Source organism: Ceratotherium simum, chromosome 26, assembly GCF_057802395.1.
Source record: "Ceratotherium simum simum isolate JZ-2026a chromosome 26, ASM5780239v1, whole genome shotgun sequence".
In the NCBI taxonomy this organism is placed as follows: domain Eukaryota; kingdom Metazoa; phylum Chordata; class Mammalia; order Perissodactyla; family Rhinocerotidae; genus Ceratotherium; species Ceratotherium simum.
In genome coordinates this window covers 1,900,776-1,922,468 of record NC_141925.1, presented here as the reverse complement: position 1 = coordinate 1,922,468, position 21,693 = coordinate 1,900,776, and the positions used below count along the sequence as shown (strand labels likewise).

The 21,693-nt window shown below is 60.3% G+C and overlaps 4 protein-coding genes and 1 non-coding gene across 10 annotated transcripts; 1 reads left to right on the top strand and 4 right to left on the bottom strand.

Moving 5' to 3' along the window:
- Positions 1–1,233: 1,233 nt before the first annotated feature.
- On the bottom strand, positions 1,234–4,253 carry GFER (growth factor, augmenter of liver regeneration). 2 transcript variants are annotated; one of them, XM_004438179.3, is made up of 3 exons: positions 3,486–4,253; positions 2,937–3,133; positions 1,234–2,048 (listed from the first exon to the last, which is right to left on the bottom strand). In XM_004438179.3, exons 1-3 carry the CDS (start codon positions 4,251–4,253, stop codon positions 1,886–1,888), a joined length of 1,128 nt encoding a protein of 375 aa, XP_004438236.3. In that variant the 3' UTR covers positions 1,234–1,885. The 2 variants fall into 2 exon arrangements, with proteins under 2 accessions (XP_004438236.3, XP_087305528.1); XM_087449402.1 differs by having other exon boundaries at positions 2,937–3,130.
- A 3,084-nt stretch (positions 4,254–7,337) lies between these two features.
- NOXO1 (NADPH oxidase organizer 1) lies at positions 7,338–9,649 on the top strand. Of its 2 annotated transcripts, XM_004438286.3 has the most exons (8): positions 7,338–7,429; positions 7,524–7,604; positions 7,779–7,854; positions 7,962–8,139; positions 8,285–8,466; positions 8,561–8,671; positions 8,984–9,101; positions 9,183–9,649. In XM_004438286.3, the coding sequence occupies exons 1-8, from the start codon at positions 7,364–7,366 to the stop codon at positions 9,448–9,450; spliced, it is 1,080 nt and encodes a 359-aa protein (XP_004438343.1). In that variant the 5' UTR covers positions 7,338–7,363; the 3' UTR covers positions 9,451–9,649. The 2 variants fall into 2 exon arrangements, with proteins under 2 accessions (XP_004438343.1, XP_087305526.1); XM_087449400.1 differs by having other exon boundaries at positions 8,984–9,649.
- A 152-nt stretch (positions 9,650–9,801) lies between these two features.
- Positions 9,802–16,366, bottom strand: TBL3 (transducin beta like 3). Of its 4 annotated transcripts, none has more exons than XM_004438180.3 (22): positions 16,283–16,366; positions 14,688–14,739; positions 14,513–14,608; positions 14,379–14,426; positions 14,125–14,266; positions 13,967–14,051; positions 13,714–13,884; positions 13,556–13,631; positions 13,383–13,476; positions 13,126–13,307; positions 12,892–13,033; positions 12,732–12,790; positions 12,535–12,638; positions 11,631–11,778; positions 11,313–11,543; positions 11,168–11,238; positions 10,928–11,084; positions 10,798–10,856; positions 10,437–10,540; positions 10,269–10,340; positions 10,023–10,181; positions 9,802–9,937 (listed from the first exon to the last, which is right to left on the bottom strand). In XM_004438180.3, exons 1-22 carry the CDS (start codon positions 16,321–16,323, stop codon positions 9,828–9,830), a joined length of 2,403 nt encoding a protein of 800 aa, XP_004438237.1. In that variant the 5' UTR covers positions 16,324–16,366; the 3' UTR covers positions 9,802–9,827. The 4 variants fall into 4 exon arrangements, with proteins under 4 accessions (XP_004438237.1, XP_087305523.1, XP_087305525.1 ...); XM_087449397.1 differs by lacking the exon at positions 16,283–16,366 and adding an exon at positions 15,838–16,211; XM_087449399.1 differs by lacking the exon at positions 16,283–16,366 and adding an exon at positions 15,923–16,037.
- A 555-nt stretch (positions 16,367–16,921) lies between these two features.
- Positions 16,922–21,654, bottom strand: RNF151 (ring finger protein 151). Its single transcript, XM_087449403.1, is given in 4 exon segments — positions 16,922–17,945; positions 17,947–18,401; positions 19,046–19,142; positions 19,469–21,654. Coding segments are annotated over 4 exon segments (843 nt in total). The 5' UTR covers positions 19,726–21,654; the 3' UTR covers positions 16,922–17,911.
- LOC147913514 (small nucleolar RNA ACA64) lies at positions 21,223–21,348 on the bottom strand. Its single transcript, XR_015548639.1, has one exon. It is a non-coding gene; the product is annotated as a small nucleolar RNA ACA64 (small nucleolar RNA).
- Positions 21,655–21,693: the final 39 nt, after the last annotated feature.

The window sequence follows — 21,693 nt, the reverse complement described above, 5'->3', positions numbered from 1 at the left end:
AAGTTAAGAGTTTTATTGGGGATGGGCCGGCCCTGTGGCTTGGTGGTTAAGTGCGCGCGCTGCGATGCTGGCGGCCCGGGTTCGGATCCCGGGTGCGCATCGAGGCACCGCTTCTCTGTCCATCCTGGGGCCAAGTCCCACATACGGCAACTAGAAGGGTGTGCAGCAGTGACATACAACTATCTACTGGGGCTTTGGGGGCAAAAAATAAAAAAAAAAAAAAAAAAAGAGTTTTATTGGGGGTGAAACTTCGGGGAAGCCAGAGTTGGGGGAAAAGGGAAATGAGGCGGGGCAGGAGGGAGGACAAATACGGGCGGTATGTTCCTGAACGAACCACAGGGAAGGCCAGGGAGAAGCCCTGTGCTGGGGACAGTCCATCTGGGAGAGGAAGGAGTGACTTCTGTGCTGACTGCTCCCCACCTATTTGTGTCACCCAGCCCCTCTGGGCAGCCCCTGCAGAAGCCAGCACCCCTGTGGGGCCAGTTGGGTGAAGGAGCTGAGGAGGCCAGGCCAAAGGCTGGCCTGTGCCTAGGGAGAGGCAGAGGCGCCCTGGGGATATAGGTGACCAGAGCTTTATGACCACAGGGACGGGGCACACTTGCTGGGCCATTCCAGCTGGGAGCCAAGGCCTGGGAGCAGGTGTGGCTGAGTGGATCCGGGCAGGCCCCAAAGCAGGGTCTAGGTCACCCCCAAACCTGCTCCACTTACAGCCTTCTCCATCTCCCTGCTACACAGAACAGCTCCACCCTTCCAGCTTCTCAGGCTGGAACCCTGAAGTGACCTTTGGCTCCTTTCCCTTGGTTCTACATTCAGAGTCTATCCACTGTCTTCTCCATCCGACAGGGCGAGCTTCCCTCTTAGCTGCCGCAGGGGTGCCTGCCTCATCCCAGCTCAGCAGCCAGAGAGAACTTTCAAGTCACATCTCACCTTTCCTTGGCTCCAAGTCCTCCAAGACCTTCTTGTGACTGAAGTTGGATGTTAAAACCACATCCTTGCTGGGGCCTTGAAGACCTCGTGCCATGTGACCTCCCTCACCTCTCTGACCCTCCCTCGGCTCCAGCAACTTGGCCTCCTTGCTGTTCCTGGAATATCCTGGTCCACTCTTGCCGTGGGACCTCTCTTTCCTCCTAAGGAGCCAGAATCCAGACAGGAGGAAGCAGCTGACCACAGAGGATAAGGGCAGACCCTGTCCATCGCTGCAAGTCCCAGCACAAAACACACTGAAGCCAGGTCCTCAGTCACTTCTCCAGCACTTTATTTTGGTCTCAAGCTTCAAGGAAGCTGGCCCCATGAAGCCTCTGACAGGCCTGGTGCAGCTAGCGAAGGCAACGTGCTAGATGGGAGGCAGGCAACAGGGTCGGTGGACCCTCGGAGAAGAGCCCTGCCTGTGCTTTCCCTGTAGACTGAGCAGCGTAGAGAGCTCTCCCCCAGTCCTCTTTCCTGAAGTGCAGAGCTCGCACAGTCTCTGGGGCTACAGTCACTGCAGCTGTCCCCAGCTACATGGGAGGGGAGACAATGGCCAGGCCTGGCAGGGCAGCCCAGCCAGACGTGTCACCGTCCTGTGGGGAAGTGGGCGCCAGGGTGTGGAGTGAGCAGGAGGCCACATCCTGAATGGAAGGGACAGTCTGGGCTGCTCCTGCCTCCTTCACCTGCAGCCCCACTGGGCCTCAGCTGAGGAGGCGGCCATCAGGGTACCTGCGCAGACACTTCCACTCCTACTGCAAATGTGGGAGGGAAAGGGCCCCGTGGGCAGTGTCTGGGGACCACCTAACTGAGACACGACAGGCTCTGGCTCTGACACACTTTAATGAGTGCCTTTCCCCTCTCCAGCCGGGCTGCCCACAGGCCCTGGCTGGCTGCCCCATGGACTCCTGCTGGCTGCCGTCTAGTCGCAGGAGCCGTCCTTCCAGCCGTCACGCCAGCGCTCATCTACTTGCGAGCAGTCGAAGTCTGGCTTGCCTAGCTTGCGGTTCACCTCGTTGTGCAGGCGGCACAGCCACTGGGTGAAGCATGCCCGCGTGCGTGTATCTGGCTGGTTCCTGTGTATCCTGCATGGGGGGAGCAATGGAGGATGGGGGAGGCAGTGGGTCCCCTGCCCCTGCCCCACTAGCTCCTTGCCTGCTCCACCCAGGGAGGCGAGCAGGAGCGCTGCAGTGAGCTACACCCAGAAGTGCCCTTGTGCTGAGGGACAGGAATTCCCCAAACAGGGGGGACCCTGTGACACCCACCTGGGGAGCTTGGCAACCCTGACAAGAGCCCAGGGCAAGTCATTAAAGCACAGACCAGGCAACTTTACAACCTCAGAACCATTAGGAAGCCTCACCCCAGTGTCCTTTGCCCTGGGCAGTGTATGGAAGGGGTAGAGCCAGCACAAAGGCATAACTGAAAACCACACCTGTTTCTTAGCACCTGGGGCTCTGGAACCTCAGCTCAGTAAGAGACCTCATTCTAATTGCTCAGGCTTCAAAAGGCAAGGGCAGCCCTGCCCCACACATCCAGCCCAGAAACACCTAAGGGTGCCAAACAGCGGCTCTTAGGCTCCCCAGCGAGAAAAAGGTGGCTCTTGGAAGCAAAAGCTGTGGATTCTCAAGGTCTTGAAACCAGCAGTCCTGCTCCAGAAGTCAGGCAAAGTGAAGTCATCCTTAACCTGCAGGAGCCTCCATCAGTGCTAAGCAAGGGGTCTCATGGGGGAAGCCCTCCCCGGGAGCCCTGTGGCTGCAAAAGCACCCGGCAGTAGACCCAGGCTGCTTGGCCTCTGAAGGGAAAGGAGATGGCTCAGATGATCCAATCCCCACTCTGTTGGTGGTCCCTGCTGTCCGAAGCCCTCTGCCACCTCTGCACCTATTTCTCTAGGTTCCCCTTTATGACATCAGCCAGGGGCCCCAGGCTCCAGGTGGCATGCTCTGCTGCCTGCAAATGATGCAGACGTAACTTACCTCTTCCTTATGTCTTCTGCACACTCCTCACACGGGTAAAATTTAGAAAATAAATGTATGAACTGGGCCATGTCTTGCTGCTGTTCTGGGGTGGGCAGGTCCGGGTAGTAGGCGGCCAGGGTGTGAAGGACAGCCCAGCTATGGCGACCCAGTTCCTCACGATCCTGAGGACAATCTTCTCTAAACTTGCTGTCCTGCTGCGGAAGGAGGCCGACCAAAGGTCAGTTCAGTCTCCCCCGACCAGAAGCCCACAAAGCTCCTCTTTTTCCCACCCTAGCCGGAAGCCTATTGACTCGAGACAGAAATCCTGCAGCCGATCTGGCCCACGTGTGGCTGAAAGCTGAAAGGCCAGGCCCACCTTGGGGTCAGGACTTAGTGACAGGCAACCCTGGTAAGCATAAGTCTGCAGGCATGGGGCCTGTGGGACCGCTCGGCCTGGGCCTTGGGAGGTCTGCCCAGGGCGCCTGAGAACAAGGTGTGGGGACCGGGGCTAGGGGTCGGCAGAGCTCGCGGGCCTCTGCTGGAGGTGGCACCCCCGGGCATCTGAACCTTCTGCTGCGTCCGCATCCACGTCTTGAAGTCTACGCAAGCCCGGCAGGGCCGCCTCTGGGAGGTGTCCTCGGCGACCTGAGAATCGGTCGGCGCCTGGGCTGGCGTCGGGGCTGAAGCGGCGGCATCTCTCCGCCCCGCGCCCCGGCCGCGCGCGTCCGTCACTAGGTCGTCCATCACCTCGGAGCGCGCGCCGCCAGGCAAGAAGGAGAAGAGGTTCCCGCCGTAGAAGCGCCTCCCCTCCCCGGGCGCCGCCATGTTGCCCGCGCAATGCCTGCCGGGCCAGCTCGGTCTCCAGAGAGGCCTCCAAGTCGGCCTCCAGGCCAGCGCGCGCGCCGCCGCCAGGGCGCGGCCACAGGAGCTGGGCGCAGGCGCGGGGGCGGGGCCCGGGGCCGGGGCTGGAGCCGGGGCCGGGGCCGGAGCCGGGGCGGGGGCCGGCGTGGAGGCGGGGCCGGGAGGTGCGGCCCGCGCCCGAGAGGAGGCAGAGCTGGAGGCCGGGGTTCGGGCCAAGGACGCACCGCAGGCCCGGGCCAGGGTGGAGGCGGGGCCGGTGGCCCGGGCCGGGGCGGAGGCGGGGCCAGAGGCCCGGCTCTTGGCCGCGCCCCTGGGCCTCGTTCCGCGGCCCGAGGCCGGCTTGCGTTGTCCGTGGCGGCGCTCCCTCTTTCTCCAGTAGAAGATCAGCGTGTGGTGGAAGCCGCGCCGCGGCTGCGCCGAGGACTCGGAGGGCGGCCCAGGCGCCGTCCGTGTTGCAGCTCGCGACGGCCCCATCACTCCGCTCTGACCCGTCCGCGTGCCCGCAGCCAGGCTTTGTGCCCTCAGCTGGGGGCGCGCCCAGCGGCAGGCCGCGCGGTGCCATGGCAACGCGGGCGGGGCCCTGAGCGCACAGAGGACCGCGCTCTAGGACCCGGGTCCCACGGATCTGCCCTGGCGACCGGCGCCATGGCAACGAGCGCCTGGCAACGCTGGGAGGGGCGGTGCCGGCTGAGAACTCGGCGCGTGTCTCGGCTGCCGGGGGCACCGAGCGGCCCCGGATCATTTTAACCTGCATAAAGGGGTTACACCCACGTCGGGAGTGTCCTCAGGTATACCTTTGCTTCCATATGTACATTCATTCATTCCGCAAATATTTGTGTAATGCCTAATCTGTTCCAAGCACTGTTACAGGCGCTGGGCAGGGCGGGGCAGAAGATCTGTCCCTGACCTGCTAGTTCATAGTGTGGGGGATCAGAGTTGGCCACCCCAAAATGTGTCTCTTTGGCGTGAGGGTTATTTTGGGCTGATGAGCATTATTACTTTAAAAAACTGCAGACATGGGAGAAACTCTGAAAAGTAGAATTTACCCTTTGTAGGAGACATTTACATTTGTAAGGGAAATCTCCATCTGTAAAGGTATCTCCCTTTTTGTATCAGGAAGAAGAGGGGATGACCTTATCTCTAGCAACTCATTCATGCAGAAGGCAAGGACTTAAATCTGCATAATAACCTTACTCTTGTTTACTGTGCTTTTCTGGTAATCTCCCATAACTGACCCCCACCCCCCCAGCCCGGCCCCCAACTGTCTAAAAGAAATTTAAGATAGAAGGCCTGTCCCCAGGACAGGCCATCACCATAGATAACTCTAGATATCAATAGACTGGGAGGGTCCTTGCTAAATCCATTCTTATCAAAGTTCTGTTTACCAAACATTTGCTTTTCCAGTTCCATGTGAATTGTTTTCCTCCCCTTTGAAGTCCCAAACCACTGCCCCCAACATCCTCCTTTGTCTTTAGCTGAAGACGGTATTTAAGATGAGAGCCTCCGCCATTTTGTGGAGTTACCCAGTTTTTCCTGGGTCTCTACCATGTATACATGTTATAAAGCTTTGTTTAATTTTCTCCTGTTATTCTGTCTCATGTCAATTTAATTCATACTCCAGCCAGAAGCACCCAGAGGGTAGAGGAAATCTCTTCTCTACAATAGTCCAGTCAAGACAGAAAAAACAAAAACAAAAATAGGAGTCACCATAGTAAATGTTCACTTACATACTGTGATGAGGGCCATGAATAGGGCATGGTGAATTGGGGAGGCTTCCCTGAGAATGACGAATCAACTGAGGAGGGCAGTCAAGGCTGAAGCTGGAGGTGGGAGGGCCTTGGCCTCTTGCATGGGCAGAAAGGCCAGTGGGGCAGGACCTGAGGAGGGTGGTGGAAGGGGAGGTCCAGAGGTGGCCAGAGGCCCACCAAGGACCTCATAGGCTACCATGGGAGCTAGGAATTTATTCTAAGGACAGTAGGAAGATGCTGGACAGTTTCGGGCAGGGCTACACCAACCTGCAAAATCTCTTTTGCAGATTCCTCTGGAGAGTGGATTTCATGGGACCAAGTGAGGAGCGCAGGCATTGGGGGAGGGGGCTGCTGTAGTTGTTCAGGTGAGAGATGAGGGTAGGGAATATGGAGAGGGTAAGAGTGGAAAGGACCGAGGATTGCTGAGGGTGTGGAGCAGGGTCTGCCCATTGAGGGAGGGAGGGGACCTCAGCGTCCTTCTAGGTCCCTGGCTGTGAGCAAACTGGCTCTTCCCCACCTTCTCTCCTCTGTCTTCCAGGGGAGCAGAGTCTGTTCCACCCTGGATCCTGCCAGGCCAGCAGAGCCCTCAGGCCCTCAGCGTGGCTCCTCTGAAGTTCAGGAGAGTGTGACAGCCAGGCAAAAGGCACTCTGTGAATCAGGCCTGTGTCAGCAGGTGTTCATTGCCTAGGCCAAGACCAGGGAAGGTTTACAGGTTCAGAGAGAGTCACTGGTCAGACAGACAAACAAAGGCCCTCTGTCAAGGCCAGAGTGGTTTCCTGGAGGGATGCCCTAGAGTCTGACCCCTCCCTGGAGGGCTTGGAGTAGGGGGAATCCCAACACAAAGCTGGTGGCCCCAACAGCAGGAAGAACCACTGTGCGCCAGGGTTGGCTGGGGCTCTGGAAATCTCCCCTATAAGAAAGCAGTCCAGAGAGGTGAGGCACCTGGGCACGCCCTCTTTGGGGATTCCAGGATATTCCCCTCACCACCCCAGTTAGTGGGGGAATGGTCACTCCTGATCTCAGAGGCAGTGTTTGCAGGTAATTGTGATAAATCATGAATTAGAGGCAGCTCTCAACAGTCCTAGTCACCACCTCCCCCAACCCCCAAGTGTGGGTGACTGCAGAGATGGACCCTCTTCCTCCTGCCTTGTCTGCACCACAGGGGAACCTCTGAGGTGAGCCTGTGAGGTCCGCCCCTCCCCAACACAGACAGAAAAACTGACATTAATTATCCATTTAACACAAATTTCCTCCTCTGTGACTTGAGGACACTAAGAGACCTTTCCTCCAACGTGAGGATTAAGCCAAATAAGGCACTTAAAGCCCTTAGCACTGGGCCATTGTTTCCTGATGACAACTGCAGTCAGCTCCCCAGGTGAGTTCAAAGACAGAGCCCGCGGAGGCATCCCCTGCCCACAGGTTCTCAGCAGCCCCAGCACTGCATGGGGCGTGGACAGGCGGGAGGGGTGGGCCAGGCCTGGGGGCCCTTTGATGGCTCTTCCTTCTCCTCCTCCTCCTTGGCGGACGGGAAAGAGGGCCTCAGGCAGCAATCCTGGCACCTCCACCACCTCTTCCCTCCCCCTCTCACCAGCTCTGCCTTGGGCACCCCCCCGCGCCCTGTGCTCCTGCCCCTCCACCCAGATCTTTGGCTTTGGGCACAGCGAGGAAGCTGCGAAGAACCGAGGAGCAGGGCAGCACTGCAAGGACCTGGCAGGTCTAGGGCGTTGCTGGGGAATTCCAACCAGTCTTCCGGGTGCGGGGGATCCCCCTCCTCTGAGAGGGTAGGGAGGCAGCGGGCTCAAGAAGCTGGCGACCGGGACTCAAGAGGCCACAGCGATGGCAGGCCCCCGGCACCCCGTATCCGTGCGCGCTGCGGCCTTGGTGCAGACAGAGCGGTTCCAGGTACAACCCGACGGGGTCCCCGCCGGCTCCAATGGGGAGGGAGAGAGTTCTCGGCCCAGCCCCTTGGAGACGCCCGCAACCTTTCCTCCAACAGACGTTCGCCTTCTCTGTGCGCTGGTCGGATGACAGCGACACCTTCGTGCGCAGGAGCTGGGACGAGTTCAGGGGGCTTCATGTGAGTGACCCTAGTTCCCCAAACCGGCCTCCTAGTGTATGACCCACCAATGACCCCCACCTGAGTGCCTGCCTTCTCGGGCTCCCAGCCCTTACGATCCCGGCAAGGGACCCCCGCCCTCCCAAGGGAACCCGCTGGGCTCTTGGAGACTGATACGCCTCTTCTCGTCCTCAGAAGACCCTCAAGGAAACCTTCCCGGTGGAGGCGGGCCTGCTGCGGAGATCCGACCGCGTTCTCCCCAAGCTTCCGGGTCAGGCCGGCAGGAATCCCGGGAGGGGGAGGGAGCGGCAGCGGCCGCGGCCTGGTTGGGGGAGCCCTGGAGCCGGGTCCCATGGTCTGTCCCTGTTGCGCCCGCAGACGCATCGCTGTTGGCGCGCAGCAGGCGCACGGCCCGCGGCCTCGCGCGCCTGCGGCTGCTGGAGAACTATTTGCAGACGCTCCTGGCGGCGGCGGAGCGCGTGTCCCGCAGCCCAGCGCTCACTGCCTTCTTCGCGCCGCAACCCACAGACCTGGATCCCGCGCTGCCGCCTGGCAGGTGTCTGACCCTATCCCAACTCCCTGCCCGCGGAAGCATTTGGAGGACTGGGGATGCATGGCGGAGGGTCTACCCAGGAGCGAAGGCTAGGAAGGGGCGGGCCAATCCCCACCCACCTCTCACCTGCGCCCGCCGTCCTTCCCAGCCTAGTGATCCTGCCCACCCCCGAAGAGCCCCTACCCCGCCCCACGAGCAGCCTCGCCATCCGCAGCCTGGAAGCTCAGACCCTGCGCTGCCTGCAGCCTTTCCGCACCCAGGACACAAGGGATCGGCCCTTCTACGCGCAGGCCCAGGAGGCTCTGGACGTGCTGCTGCGCCACCCCTCAGGTGGGGCCAGGCAGAGGTCCAGGAACTCGCCCTTCTGCCCCTGGGTTCCCAGCGGGCCTCCAGATCTGAATCCTCGCCCACCTCTTGCGCACAGGCTGGTGGCTGGTGGCGAATGAAGACCAGCAGACAGCGTGGTTTCCTGCTCCTTACCTGGAGGTGGCCCCGCACCAGGGGCGAGAGGGGGGCCAGCCCCTAGGGAGTAGTGGTATGAGACTAACCCTCCTCCTCACACCACCACCACCACTGGGAAGTATGCGCAGGGCTGGGTGGGCCACAGGAAGCACCGGAGCCAGGGGAGTGAGGTGGTGGGACAACTAGGTGGTGGCAGCGGCCCCACAGTGTGTGCTTGGTCCCCACAGCAAGCAGAAGCCCCAGTGGGTTTGAGTGGTCCGGTGTGTCCTCAGAGATCCAGGGGAGAGCCTGGGGGTGGTGATTCACCGGGAGATGATTAGGGGACTGAGAAGTGGGGGTCACGGCCTCTGCGGCCCTGTGGTGACCCCCAAGCACCCACTCCCAGGGTCCCAGTTCTGTGCTTCCTGCGCCTACGAGAGCAGACAGGCTGATGAGCTGTCAGTGCCCGCGGGGGCACGCGTGCGTGTGCTGAAAACGTCAGACCGCGGCTGGTGGCTGTGCAGGTGTGCGGGCGTGGGGCTTTGGCTGGGGCCCAGGCTAACCGCAACCAGGCATGTGCTAACCAATTCCTGCCTTTCCCGCAGCTTCCACGGTCGCACCGGTCTTCTCCCAGCTGTGCTGCTTCGGCCCGACAGGCTGGGTGCACTCCTGAGCCGCCCAGGGCTCCACTGTGGGGCTGACAGTGGGGAGGACAGCGTGGGGGAGGCCCAAAGCTCCCCTGAGCTTTTCCAGGCCACGACCCTTCCCCCTACGGTGCCCGCCCGACCCCTACTGAGTGCCATACAGAGCCACTGCTGCACCATCACCCGTAGGGCACTGGAGCGGGACCTAAGGGGTCAGGGACCCCTTTGAAGGTGTGTGGAATTGCAGAGAGGGCTGCACTGTGCACCCCACAGCTGGAGCTGCAGGAAAGAGGCTCCAGACCCCCAGGATGACTGATGGCAGCCATACCACCCTCAGGGCTGCGGAGGAGCATTTGAGGGTGGGACTCCCTGGCTGGCAGGGCCAGGAGGCTATTTCCTCTGAGTAAAGCTCTTCTGATTGACCCACACCCCGTGTCTGTGCTGAAGGGCAGGGCCTGTTGGATGGTGGCCAGGCCAGGGCACAGGGATGGGGCTGGCTGGTGGCCCACCCTCAGAGTGGCCAAGGCTGTGCCCTAGACCTGGGGTAGGACAAAGCCCAGACAAAGAAAGGGAGCTGGGGTAGAAAAGTACAGCTTTCTGCATGTTTCAGAGGGCAGAGGGGGCAGCAGGGAGGGTGGGCAGCTTCATGTTGTGCCAGAGGAAGTCCAAGAAGGTGGCTGCCTGCAGCGTCCGGCTGAGCCGCTGAAAGTGTCGCTCTGGGGGAGGACAGAGGGCTGTCAGGAGGTCCACGGAGTCTGGCTGGGCTGCTCCCTGCCCCCACCCAGGGCTGTGCCCACGTACCGGTGTAGGGCAGCAGGGCCTCAAGGGAGGCCCGCACACCCTCGTAAGCCAGCAGCTCTTCTGGGGCCTCGTGCCTCAGCAGCACGCCCAGCACAGCCTGGGCTTCATGGCAGTGCCTTGAGTTGGTGTTCCATGTGACACAGAAACGCAGCAAGGCCTCTGCAGGTGACAAGGATGGTCAAACCTGTCCGGCAGGCCACTGCACCCTTGCTAGTCACCCTCCAGCCCCCGCCTGCCTGCCCAGACCTTTTTGGTCTCGCCGCAGTTGGAACACTGTGGCTTCCAGCTTCTCGCAGGCCTCAGGGTCCCTCCGGATGGCTGTTGGAGGAGGGAAGACTGAGCCCCAGGGAAGGGGCATGACGGACCCCTGAGAGACCCCCCCACCGTCTGTCTGGCCCCTGAGGCAGCACTGACCCTGGATAACAGTCAGCACAGTGTGGGGCCGGTCTAAGGAGATGGCGAGGCCCAGCGCCCACAGGTATCGCTTCTCCTGGAGCAGGTTGTCCAGTTCTTGCTGCCTGGTGGGAAGGAGAGAGGACAGGCTACTGGGGGACCTGGCTGGGGCTGAAGAAGAGCCATCAGGAGGCTGGCTCAAGAGCCAGCAGCCCAGGCCTGAACACCCACTGGTGGTGAGCTGTGTCACTGCTCTGAGCCTTAGTTTCCCCATGCCATAAAGCAGGGGTGATGCTGATACACACTACCCTGGGAGCGGGGGGGTCATGCTAACACACGGATGACATTCACAGAGGGGCTGGGTGGGGACCCCCAGACTTACCTGACCACCTGCTCCTCCTGCTTGGCCTGCTCCTCTGCCCACTCCACCTCGGTCACATCCTAGGGTCAGATTGGAGTCAGACTGGCACCCCAACACTGCCCTACCTGCTCCACTCTCCAAGCCCACACACCTTCCAGAGAATGACACAGGAGTCACTGGCACCAGTGAGGGCACGGTCGTCCAGCCGATTGCAGTGCAGCCCCCAGACCTTGTCCTCGTGGGCGTCCAGCGTCCGCACGCACTCGTTGTTCTTGATGGTCCAGAGCTTCACGAGCCCGTCAGAGCCACTGGGTTTGGAAATGGGAGGCGGCTCAGTGCTGGGGACTGTCCCTCAGCTCTCTCCAACACCTCCTGCCCCCAGCCCACTCACCTGGACAGCAGCTGTGTGCCATGGCTCACAAAGGCCACCTTCAACACAGAAGCATCGTGCCCCTCGAACGTCTGCAGGGTGGGGAGGAGGAGGTTATGAGACGTCACTGAGCGGAGGGGCCAGGCCTGGGGTGAGGGCAGCTTACCTTGAGGCAGCTGAAGTCCTGCAGCGCCCAGAGCTTGACAGTGCCATCGGCCGAGGCTGTGGCCAGCACCTGGTCCATGGGTGAGAACTGGACACACCAGAGGCCGCGCCGGTGGCCCGAGAAGACGCCCAGCAGCTGGCACTGCGGTAAGGCCCAGAGCTTGGCCGTGCGGTCCTGTGAGCCTGTGGCCAGCAGCTTGTCATTGGGAGCCACAGCCACACTGTTGATGTCCTGGTGACGGGAGCAGGTGGCAGCTTGGACCCTCATCCCAGCGAGGGCCCTGTTACACCCCCGCCCCAGTGTGCCGTGTGCAGTCACCTTCTCATGGCAGCGCTGCGTGGCCTGGGCCTGTAGGAGGACGGGGCCACTGTCTGGAGCTGTGCTCTTGCACAGCAGGGCTTCGGGGAGGGGCCACAGCTTTACGGTGCAGTCCTGGCTGCCAGTCACCAGGAAGGTCTCCTTCAGCCTGAGGTACGATTTGGGGAAGGAGGAGCAACTTGCTGAGCCCTGGCCAGCCATGTCTGCCAGTGCACCACAACTCAGGCCTGCAAGACCATAGGCCAGACCAGAGGAACTGTCCCAGAATGTAGACAGCCTGTGTCACCCCCACACACCTCTAGGACCACTTGCCCACACATAAGCCTGCGCCACTCTCCCTCGGTACCACCACACCTGGCGACCTGATCCCAACAACGGAACCCCCAGCCCTAGATTCAGGGAGCGCCTTCTCCACCTGGGCCTTGTTCAGTGCTATTCTCTCTGCCCTGATGCCTCTCCTATTTTATCCACTCAGTCTTTTTTTTTTTTTTTTTTAAAGATTTTATTTATTTATTTTCCCCCCAAAGCCCCAGTAGATAGTTGTATGTCATAGGTGCACATCCTTCTAGTTGCTGTATGTGGGACGCAGCCTCAGCACGGCCGGAGAAGCGGTGCGCCGGTGCACGCCGGGGATCCGAACCCGGCCCGCCAGCAGCAGAGCGCGCGCACTTAACCGCTAAGCCACGGGGCCGGCCCTCCACTCAGTCTTAAGGCCACTTCCAAGGAACCCCCGACTAGTGCCTCGGGTGCCCCTGGCCCCTCTTTTCTGTTCCACATCCCTGGACTGTAGCCTTGAAGAGCAAGACTAAAGCCACCGCCTCCTGTCTCCCTGAGCTGCAGCCCCATCAGCAAGGCCTGGGCCTCTGCCTCTGCGACACCCTGGACCCAAGCCCTGACCAGCTACCTAGAGCAGCAGATGGTGCCCACGCTGTGTGTGTGCCCGGAGCCCTGAGCCACACAGGCCACCTTGCCAGCCTTGTTCATTCTCCAGATGCGGATGCTCTGATCCTGGCGACAAAAGGAGTGAGAACAGAGACTGGGCTAGGCTTTCTTACCTTCCCAGGTGGGACCCGTACCTCCACACCTCTTGGGGTGCCTCACCTTGGCACAGCTGGCAAAGAGCCACCCCTTCCGGAAAACATCTAAGGCCAGGACAATGTCTGGGGGGAAGTGGAGGGGGAATGGACAGAGATCAGCTCTGGCAGGGAGGGGGCGATCCGTCCAGGATGGGGTCTTGGGGACATCAACTCGGCACCCTCACCTGTGTGGCCGTGGAGAATCTGGCAGGCCGATGTCTGCAGCTCAAACACTTTCAGGCAGGGGCTGTTGGAGGCCACGACAACGTGGGAGTCCTCAGGCCCAAGGAACCGGACATCCAACACTTCTTCGCTGTAGCCAGCAAACTGTGGGGACAGAGTGGATACAAGCCACGGCCTGCATGACGGAGGGTGGGGGCAGGGCCCCAGGACGCGGGTTGAGCAGAGGCGGCGCTCACCTGTTTTTGCAGCTGCAGGGAGCGTGCCTCATAGAGCAGCAGGTTGTGGTCGGCAGTGACACTGAGGAGCAGGCCGGCAGTGCGGGCCAGGGCACAGTGGGTCAGCTCCCGCCCGGGGCCTGGCAGCCGTGGCTGTGTGTACACACACTGCCCAGAGGCTGCCTCCCACACGCGCAGCATGCCTGTGCGGGGACAGGGCTGCTAGGGTTCACAGGTCCATGGGCCTCCCCCAGCCCCTGCTGCCTGCCCTCACACACCTTGGTCACCAGCTGTTAGGAAGTGCAGGCCCGTGGACTTCACACCCAGCTCGGGCACTGGCTCCTCTGGCAATGTCACTGCAGCCTCCACACTCTGAGGACAAGTGGGTTAGAGGTGGCAGCTCCATCTCGCCCTGCCCCCCTCACTGGCCCTGGCCCCCTGGTGTCCCCACCTCAAACACTGGCACAGTCCTTGTGGCCTGGAAGCTCTGCAGGTCCCAGACAATGCAGATTTTGTCACGGCCAGAGCTAGGGGAGACAGCCACCTTAGTTCCCGGGTTTAGCTGTGGCCCTCCCCTTCCTGCCAAGGCCTGGGTGGCCGGCCACCAACCTGAGCATGGTGTGGCCATCGGCACTAAAGGTCAGTGAGGTGACAGCACTGTAGTGGGCAGTCAGCATGGCCAGGCAGGATCGTTCCTGTAGTGACCACACACGGATGGTGGCGTCTACGGCTGAGGAGAAGAGCAGCAGGCGTGCGGGGTCCGGATGGAAAGCCACCAAACTGCAGGCAGGTGGGCAGAACCGGTGAGCTGAGCCATCAAGCGTGATGCCCTGCCCACCCACCCTCCACTGCCCCTGCTCACTGTACGACACCCGGCGACCCCCGAAAGTGGTGTGTCCCATAGTGCCGCACAATGTCCCAGACGCGCACGGCCCCATCACAGCCACCTGTGGGAACGTGTTTGAGCTGAGGGGGCTGGTGTGCCCTCCAGCCAGGCCACCCACCCAGCCAGGGCCCTACCTGTGGCTAGCAGCGTGGAGGTGGGGTCAAAGGCCATGGCAGCCACAGGGGCTGTGTGTATCGCCTTCCATAGGCGGGTGACACTGCCCTCTCGCCAGGCCCACTGAGCTAGCAGCAGTGCCCGGCTGCCCGTCACCAGCACCTGGGGGAGGATACAGTTCAGCTGGGGGGTAGAGGCATGGTCACCTGTCTTCATCGACTCAAAACTTGGTTGAGAGGTACCAGAGCCCAACTCCTGTCCCTGCCCCATATACCTCATCATCAGGGCTGAGGTCAAAGGCAGTGATATCCTCCTGGTCCTCCTAGGGACAAGAGTGGGCACACAGAGCACCATGAGAATAGGCTGCCCCCCACACTAGTGCCTCACCCTGGCTCTCCCTGCCCTCACCTGCTCCAGGCTCCGCAGCATGGCCCCCGAGGCCACGTCAAGGATGTTGACTCTGGTACCACAGACGCAGAAGAGGTGCTGCCCAGTCTGGTCCAGCTAGTGACAAAGAGGTCTGAGCCAAGGCAACTCTGCAGACCCTGCCTGCCCCCTGACTCTGCCCCTCCCTGGGCTGTACCTGCACCTTCCCGCCCTTGTAGAAAGGCTCGATCTTGCGCTCGACAGCATAGCTGAAGGGAGGACACAGGGAGAGAGTGAATCACCCACCCTCGGTTCCCAGTGCCCAGCCCTGTGCTGGGTGCTCTCTCAGAGGTCAACCCAATAGGCCACTGCCCTTGAGGAGTTCCTGTGCAGCAGCAGGGATGCAGGGGGGTGGGGAGTGATGAGCTCTTCTCTCTGTTTTCTTCTTTAACCGTCTCAGCAGCGCTGTGAGGTGGGTGTCAGTACCCCCACGTTACAGATGATTCGAGACCCAGAGCTGGTCAGTGATCTACACAGGGTTCCACAGCAGCACAGACAGTGCAACACCCAGTCTTCCCAGAGATGCCCTGGTGGGAGCAGGCCAGGCCGGGGGCCCCCTGCTGGCCGTGAGAGGCCAGGCCTGGGTACCAGCCTAGAGCAACATCCTCCTCAACATCTTCATCCCTGAGGTCCAACCTGTCCCTTCTCCAACCCTGGTTCCCTCCTCCATCTCCAGCCTGGCCTGCATCCCACTGCCCAGGCAGCCCTCATTCCTGTAGCCTCATACTGTCCTCTTCCCTCCCTCTTGGCTGCCTCCAAGCTGGTCCACCCCACTGCACTCTCCTCTCTGGACAGCTGTCCCAGCCTCTTCACTAGGCCCCTACCCACTCTCTCAAACTCTGCTGCCAGAGAGGCCTTTTAGAACACAACTCGGTTTGTGTCACCACCCTGCCTTAAAACCCTCCACTCTCCTTACATGTTTCCAAGGCTCTGCCCAGAGGAGCGTCTGCTGACCTTCCCAGTTTCACACAGGCTGTTCCCTGTATGCAGCACCTGGCTAACTCCCCTGGGAGAAGCCTGATTTCCAGGATGAAACAGAGCGCCCCACCCCCAGAAGTCCTGAACCCAGCAGACCATGCAGAAGAGGTGCTCTAGGCACTGGGGTTTCCCTTTGCTAGTGATTGTCACAACCACTGACAGAAATAATGCTTAATACGTCTATCTCATCAGACTGCGCTCCACACGGTGGGGCTGTCTGTCCCCTCCCCAGTACTAAGCACTCTTAGATGTTCAGCAAAGCTTTGGAGATTGAATACGCACAGGATTCAGGGCCTCTCAGGCCACTGAGGACCCGCCCATCTCCTGACCTCTCTTCCTGCTCCCCGGAGAAGAGGGACAGCAGGTGAAAGCTCCCCAGGCCGCCGGCCCCGGATGTGGCTCTTCTGCCGCTACCTGAGGGGTGAAGGGTCCTGCTCCCGTCCAGAACCAGCCTCGACTTCTGCTCAGTCCGCCCGTTCCTCCTCCTCTGGGATTTCTCATCCTCACCCCGCAAACCGGCTCCTAGTTTAGGTAACCGCGGTCCCGCCCGGGCTCCAGTGCCCGACCACCCGGAGAGCAGCCAGTGCCGGCTCTCCCACCTTACAATACCGCAACCGCCACGACCCCGCGGGCCAGTCCGTACGCAGCCCCCACCCTCTCCCCAGACCCGCATGGGCGCCCGGTCCATGGTCCACGGCGGGCGCCTTCGCTATGCCGGCTGCGAACCCGGCTCCCTCCCCGGGCGGCGCCCGCAGCCCCAGCGTGCCGACTCACTTGGCTTTGAAGCGGCTCACTCCCGCCGCGGCCTCCGCCATGCCGCCGCCGCCGCGTGAGAGAGTGCGGCGCGCCGCGCTGCACTGCCGGCGCGCAGTGATGACACCACCACCCGCGACTACTATGGCGTCATCAGAACCGCGTGCTCGACGCCATTTTTGCTGTGGGCAGTGGCTGCCGCATAAGGAAGCGGAAGCTGGCAGAGGTCTTTTCGGCCTGGAGGGTGGGGCGTAGAGCGGCGTGGAAGCGGCTCGGGCGGGTCGGGTAGATTGGTAGAGGACTGGGGTTGTCAGCTATCCCGCCTTTTAATGGAAATTTTAAAAGGCATTCGTAGGAAATATTTGTACTAAAGTAATCCCAATACTCCTGCTCCCTGAGCATCCTGGGATTTGGGGGTGCCGTCCGTGAATAGATAGAGCTGTGAACTCTGCCTCGGGGCTCACGGTCTGGTATGAGAAATAACGCAAGTAAATGAATAGATCAGGTAATTTCATAATTGTTCAAATATTTATTGAGCACATTCTATGTGCAAAGCACTGTTGTAGGCACTTGGGCGACACCAGAGAGGAAAACAAAAACCCCTGCGTTTCAGTAGCTCACGCGCTAGTGGGGTGAGGTCTGGGCAGAGGAAGGCGGGTGAGTAGTGCTGTGGAGAGAATAGATCTGGGCAAGGGATGGAGTGGGGCGGGGGCACAATTTTTTTTTTTTTTTTTTGTGGGGAAGATCAGCCCTGAGCTAACATCCATGCTAATCCTCCTCTTTTTGCTGAGGAAGACCTGCTCTGAGCTAACATCTATTGCCAATCCTCCTCCTTTTTTCCCCCCAAAGCCCGAGTGGATAGCTGTATGTCATAGTTGCACATCGTTCTAGTTGCTGTATGTGGGATGCGGCCTCAGCATGGCCGGAGAAGCGGGGCGTCCGTGGGCACCCGAGATCGAACCAGGCCACCAGTAGCGGAGCTCCAGCACTTAACTGATAAGCCATGGGCCGGTCCCTGGGGGGTGGGGGTGGGGGCGAGATTTTAAGTGCTGTGGCGGAGGAGGCTTTGTTGAAAAGGTGACACCTGAGCAAAAACCTGAAGTCGGTGAAGCGGGGACCCTGTGGTTATCTGAGGGACCGGTGCCTCTGCTGAGGTATGGACAGTGCCAGGCCTGGCGTTTAGGAGGAGCAACAGAAGCCTGTGCGGCTGCAGGGAGTGAGGAGGGAGGAAAATAGAAGAGCAGCAGGTCAGAGACGGTCATTGTGAGGAATTGGCTTGTACTCCGAGTTCAGGGTTTTGAGCCATTCGTGCTGCTGGCTGTGAAGCTGATAAACAGATTGGTAGAAAGTCACTGGGAAGGAGACAGAGAGAGGATGATCCCGGAAAACCTCTGCGAGGAGGAGACACTTAAGTGGAAAGAAGAAACCAGGCAAATGGAGAGCGAGGGGAATAGCCAACTCGAAGACCCAGTGGTGGGAAGGAACTTGTAGAGGTTCAGGGAGAAATGCCGAAGTGTCCCTGCGGGGTGAAAGTAGTGCCTGGAAAGGTGGGGAGGGGTGTGGGCACAAATGTGATAAGGGTGAGGCCAGCAAGCACAGAGATGGCGTGGCGGGGCGGGCCACGCCTGGGCTCCACATTTATTTACCCCTCTATTTACGAGGTACGTTGGCGCTGGGCCCCCCACACTTCAGCCCCAGTGCTGCCTTCTGGGGTGGCCTCGGCCTCCTCCTGGGGGACACCCACGAGCAGGGCGTCATCCTCCTCCAGGAAGTCTCCGAGCTGGGCCAGCTGCCAGCGGATGAGGCTGGTGGTGCGATGCACCTTGCGCATGCGCTGCAGCAGGCCTAGCACCAGGGTTCGGCTGCGCTCCTGGCGCTGCCTCCAGACGTCGCGCAGCTCGCGGTAGCAGCTGTGGCGTGCACGTTCAGCCGGGCCCAGGGTGGCTCCGCAGCCCAGCGGGCAGCGCTGCTGGGCACCATGCAGGCAGCGCTGCTGGTGATCAGCCAGGGCCCTACGCGGCACCCGTGCCGTGCAGTCCTCATTGGGGCAGGCCATCAGCTCAAACGGGCATGAGTCCTGGTGCCTCTTGCGATGGGCCAGGGGACATGTCACCAAGCAGCCAGCTTCGGCATTCTTGCACTGGAGGTGGGGGAGAGCACCGTGTGAGCCAAACCAGGTCTGTCATTGCCAGCCCATGAGCTGCCTCCCCCCAGCCCCCTGCATCCCCCATCCATGACATTCCAATGACCATGAACTAGTGAACTGGGAGTCTCCCAGACTCTCAGCAATGATGTGGTGGAGAGGGGGACAGATGGGGAAATGCTTGGAGGTGGGAAGAATCTAGATCTCTGAGAGGAGAGGGGCAAGGCCTGGGGCTTGAAGAACAGGGAGGTTCATGGCTGGTTGGTCTGGTGGGTTGTAATGTATGCTAGACTTCTTTTTTTTGGACCTCAGTTTCCCCATCTATAAAATTAGGGGGCTGGAGAGTAATGGCCAGCACAGCAGACATTTCATCCTCTAAAAACCCTCTGTAATCCCTATTTTACAGCTGAGGCCTCAGGGGCTTGAAAAGGTTAGGTAACTTGCCCAAAGTCACACAGCAAGTAAGTGGTAGAGATGTGACTCAAAAAGCCAGGTCTGAGGACCATGAGGCTGCAGTCTGTGCTGGCAGAGCAGACACCCTCAGCTCTCTCTGAGGCCGGAATTCTCCTCACCCCCTCTCCTGGCCCCGCCGCACTCCCAGTGGGGTGAGGAGGGTGTTGGGAGTGGGCACTTCCAGTTACCTTGACTTCCAGACGGCCAATAGTTTTCCAGAGTTTATTCACATGGACCATCTTTCTCCATTTCACCTCTTTCCTGCAGCATGGACAGGTTTTTTGTCTAGAAGGAGGCATGAGTTGGGGTGAAGTTGGGACTGGGAAGGGAGCAAGTGGCAGCAACATGCCTCCCCTGGTGGTCCCTTTTCTCTAGCTGGAAGAGGCATGAGAGGGCTTGATAGGGAGCTCTTGGCTTTGAGGCTGGGGCCAGGGGCTGCAGATACCACAGGGTGAGGGGACCCACATATTTTAATGTCCCAGGAGATTTGGCAGCTGAATCTTACGGCCATCATGACCCAGTGCCTTGCAGACCTTCCTCTCTGTTTTGGGCCACTGGAATGGCCCCAGCCCTGCCCCTGCCCTCCCAGCCTCTCAGGTGTCCAGTGATACCTGGCTAGCCACTGGAAGATGCACTTCTTGCAGAAGACGTGGCTGCATGGCAACCTCACTGGCCTCTTGAGAACCCCGTGGCAGATGGAGCACAGGAAGTTGCAGTCGGGAGGGCTGGCGAAGAGGTTGAGATCATAGCCGCCACTCTGCAAAGGCCAGGCCAACATCAGGACCTGGCTGGGACCAGGATCCGGCCCCCCACTCCACACACTCAGAGGGAGACCCCAGGAAGCTTTGGGTAGTGAAGTGGGCCACATGAGAGCCCCAAGTAGAGGGTTGGGTCAGCACTCACTTTGGAGGGGCAGCTGTGAGGGTTAAGACCCCCACATCTACCAATCCCTAGCTGGGGAAGCTGGCCTGGGCCTGAAGTTAGACCTGCCCAGAGCCCTCTAGGTTACCTTGTCCCATGTGGGAGCCTGAAACCCACTGTCCACCCTTTCTCAGAGTGAGGGATGGGGTCCGGCTCTGGGCAGGTCTCTGGAGTTAGGCACAAATCTAAGGGCCAGAGGTAAGAAGGTCCCGGGCTCACCATGATCTGTGTCTGTCTGGACGGCTGCTCCACTGACCCCCAGGGGCTCAGGAGCCTCCATTTCACAGCAGGAGTGGGCCGACCTCACAGTGGTATTGTCTAGCTCAGGCCAATCACAGCCCTGGTCCAGGGCCCACTGGGACCCTACACCACCTGGCCTTTGCTCCCCTCTCTAAAGGGTCACAGAGGAGGGGTAGGGTAGCCCAGATCTGGGACAGGTCCCTGGAGCCCCTGCGTTGGGGGTGGCTAACAAGTGATCCCTAAGCAGTGCTAGGCCAGGAACCAAGCTTCTGGGTGCTGCTTCCCCAAGGCTGAAGCTTCAGCAGGAATGCAGGTATTGTTTCCCTCTCCTTCCTCAGATAGTGCTGCCCAGGTGGCCAGATCTCCAAGAGCTTCATACACTGACCCATCATCAGGTATCGTAGGATGGAAGACCTGTGGTGCTAGCTTCATGATACAGACCAGGGAACTGAGGACAAGATTCTCATGCAACCTGCAGTACCACAGCAGGGGGGCCTAGCCTGCGGGAAGGCCTCCCAGAGCAGGCAGTCTCCACCCATCTGGGCAGGCCTGAGAGAAGGCATGAGGAAATGAATTACAACCTGGGAAACCAGCATGTTCGCAGATCAGAAAACTGCAGGTGCAGTACTCCTGAGCGTTGAGCTCCTCAAATCCAAGACCCTAATCCTGTCCTGAGAGCAATAGGGAGCCACTGCAAGCCTTTGAGCTGTGCATCTTACACTCCCATCGTTGCTCGTGGTTTGCAGGCCCAGCCCAACCAGCTCAAGTTCAAGGTACTTTATGTGATGTGGAAGGTATGGGGTGTTGATAGACACATCAGTTTCAAACCGGGCTCCGCCACTTATGGAGTGTGGGACCTCAGGAGTCACCTGACAACCCCCAAGACCCCAGTTCTCCCCTGGTGTGGCATCCACAGCCGAGTTGGGCTGGCCGGAAGAGGTGTCCTGCTAGGGTCTCCCCTCCACAGCGTCAACAGATGCATTTTCCAGGCTGACAGGAGGGCGGACAAGAACACCCACACACAAATGAGTCAGACCAACACTTTTATTGGAAGAGAAGAAGAGCAGAGACCCCGGCCCGCCCCCCGCAGTCCTGGCGGCGTCGGCCTCAGGCTCGGCATCCGGGCGTCCTGCGGGCAGAAGACAGGGTCAGGTGTCAGAACCCAGAGCACGCGAGCGGCCGCACCGGGGCCTGGAGTGGCGGTGCGTGTCGGGACCTGGGTTTCACCTCCCCACACCGAGAAGTGGGCGGCGAGCTGAGGCCTCCGGTGGCTCTGGGCGCCGAATCTCACCCACGGCCACGGGCAAGCCGCAGGTGATTTTCAACCAACGCCGATCTCCCGACCACTACCCAGCGACGCAACGGACAAAGACCAAGAAAAACAGACACACCTGCAGCCCGAGAGACAAGTCTTCGGCGGCGCGGGCATTTATAGCAGCTCACACGTCACGCCGATTCCGGGGCCGCAGACCCGCAGACAGGCAGGCGCGCGTAGAGCACGGCGGGGGCGGGGCCCCGAGGAGCCAATCACAGGCTTCCTTATAGGCTCTTACGTACTCGTAGTTGGGGGAGGCCGAGATCTCGCGGCATTTAGTGTGATATAAAAGCTGCCTCCCTGGTGCCCTCGCTCTTCTTCTGCGGAAAAACACGTGAGTGGTAGACTTAATGATAGCGG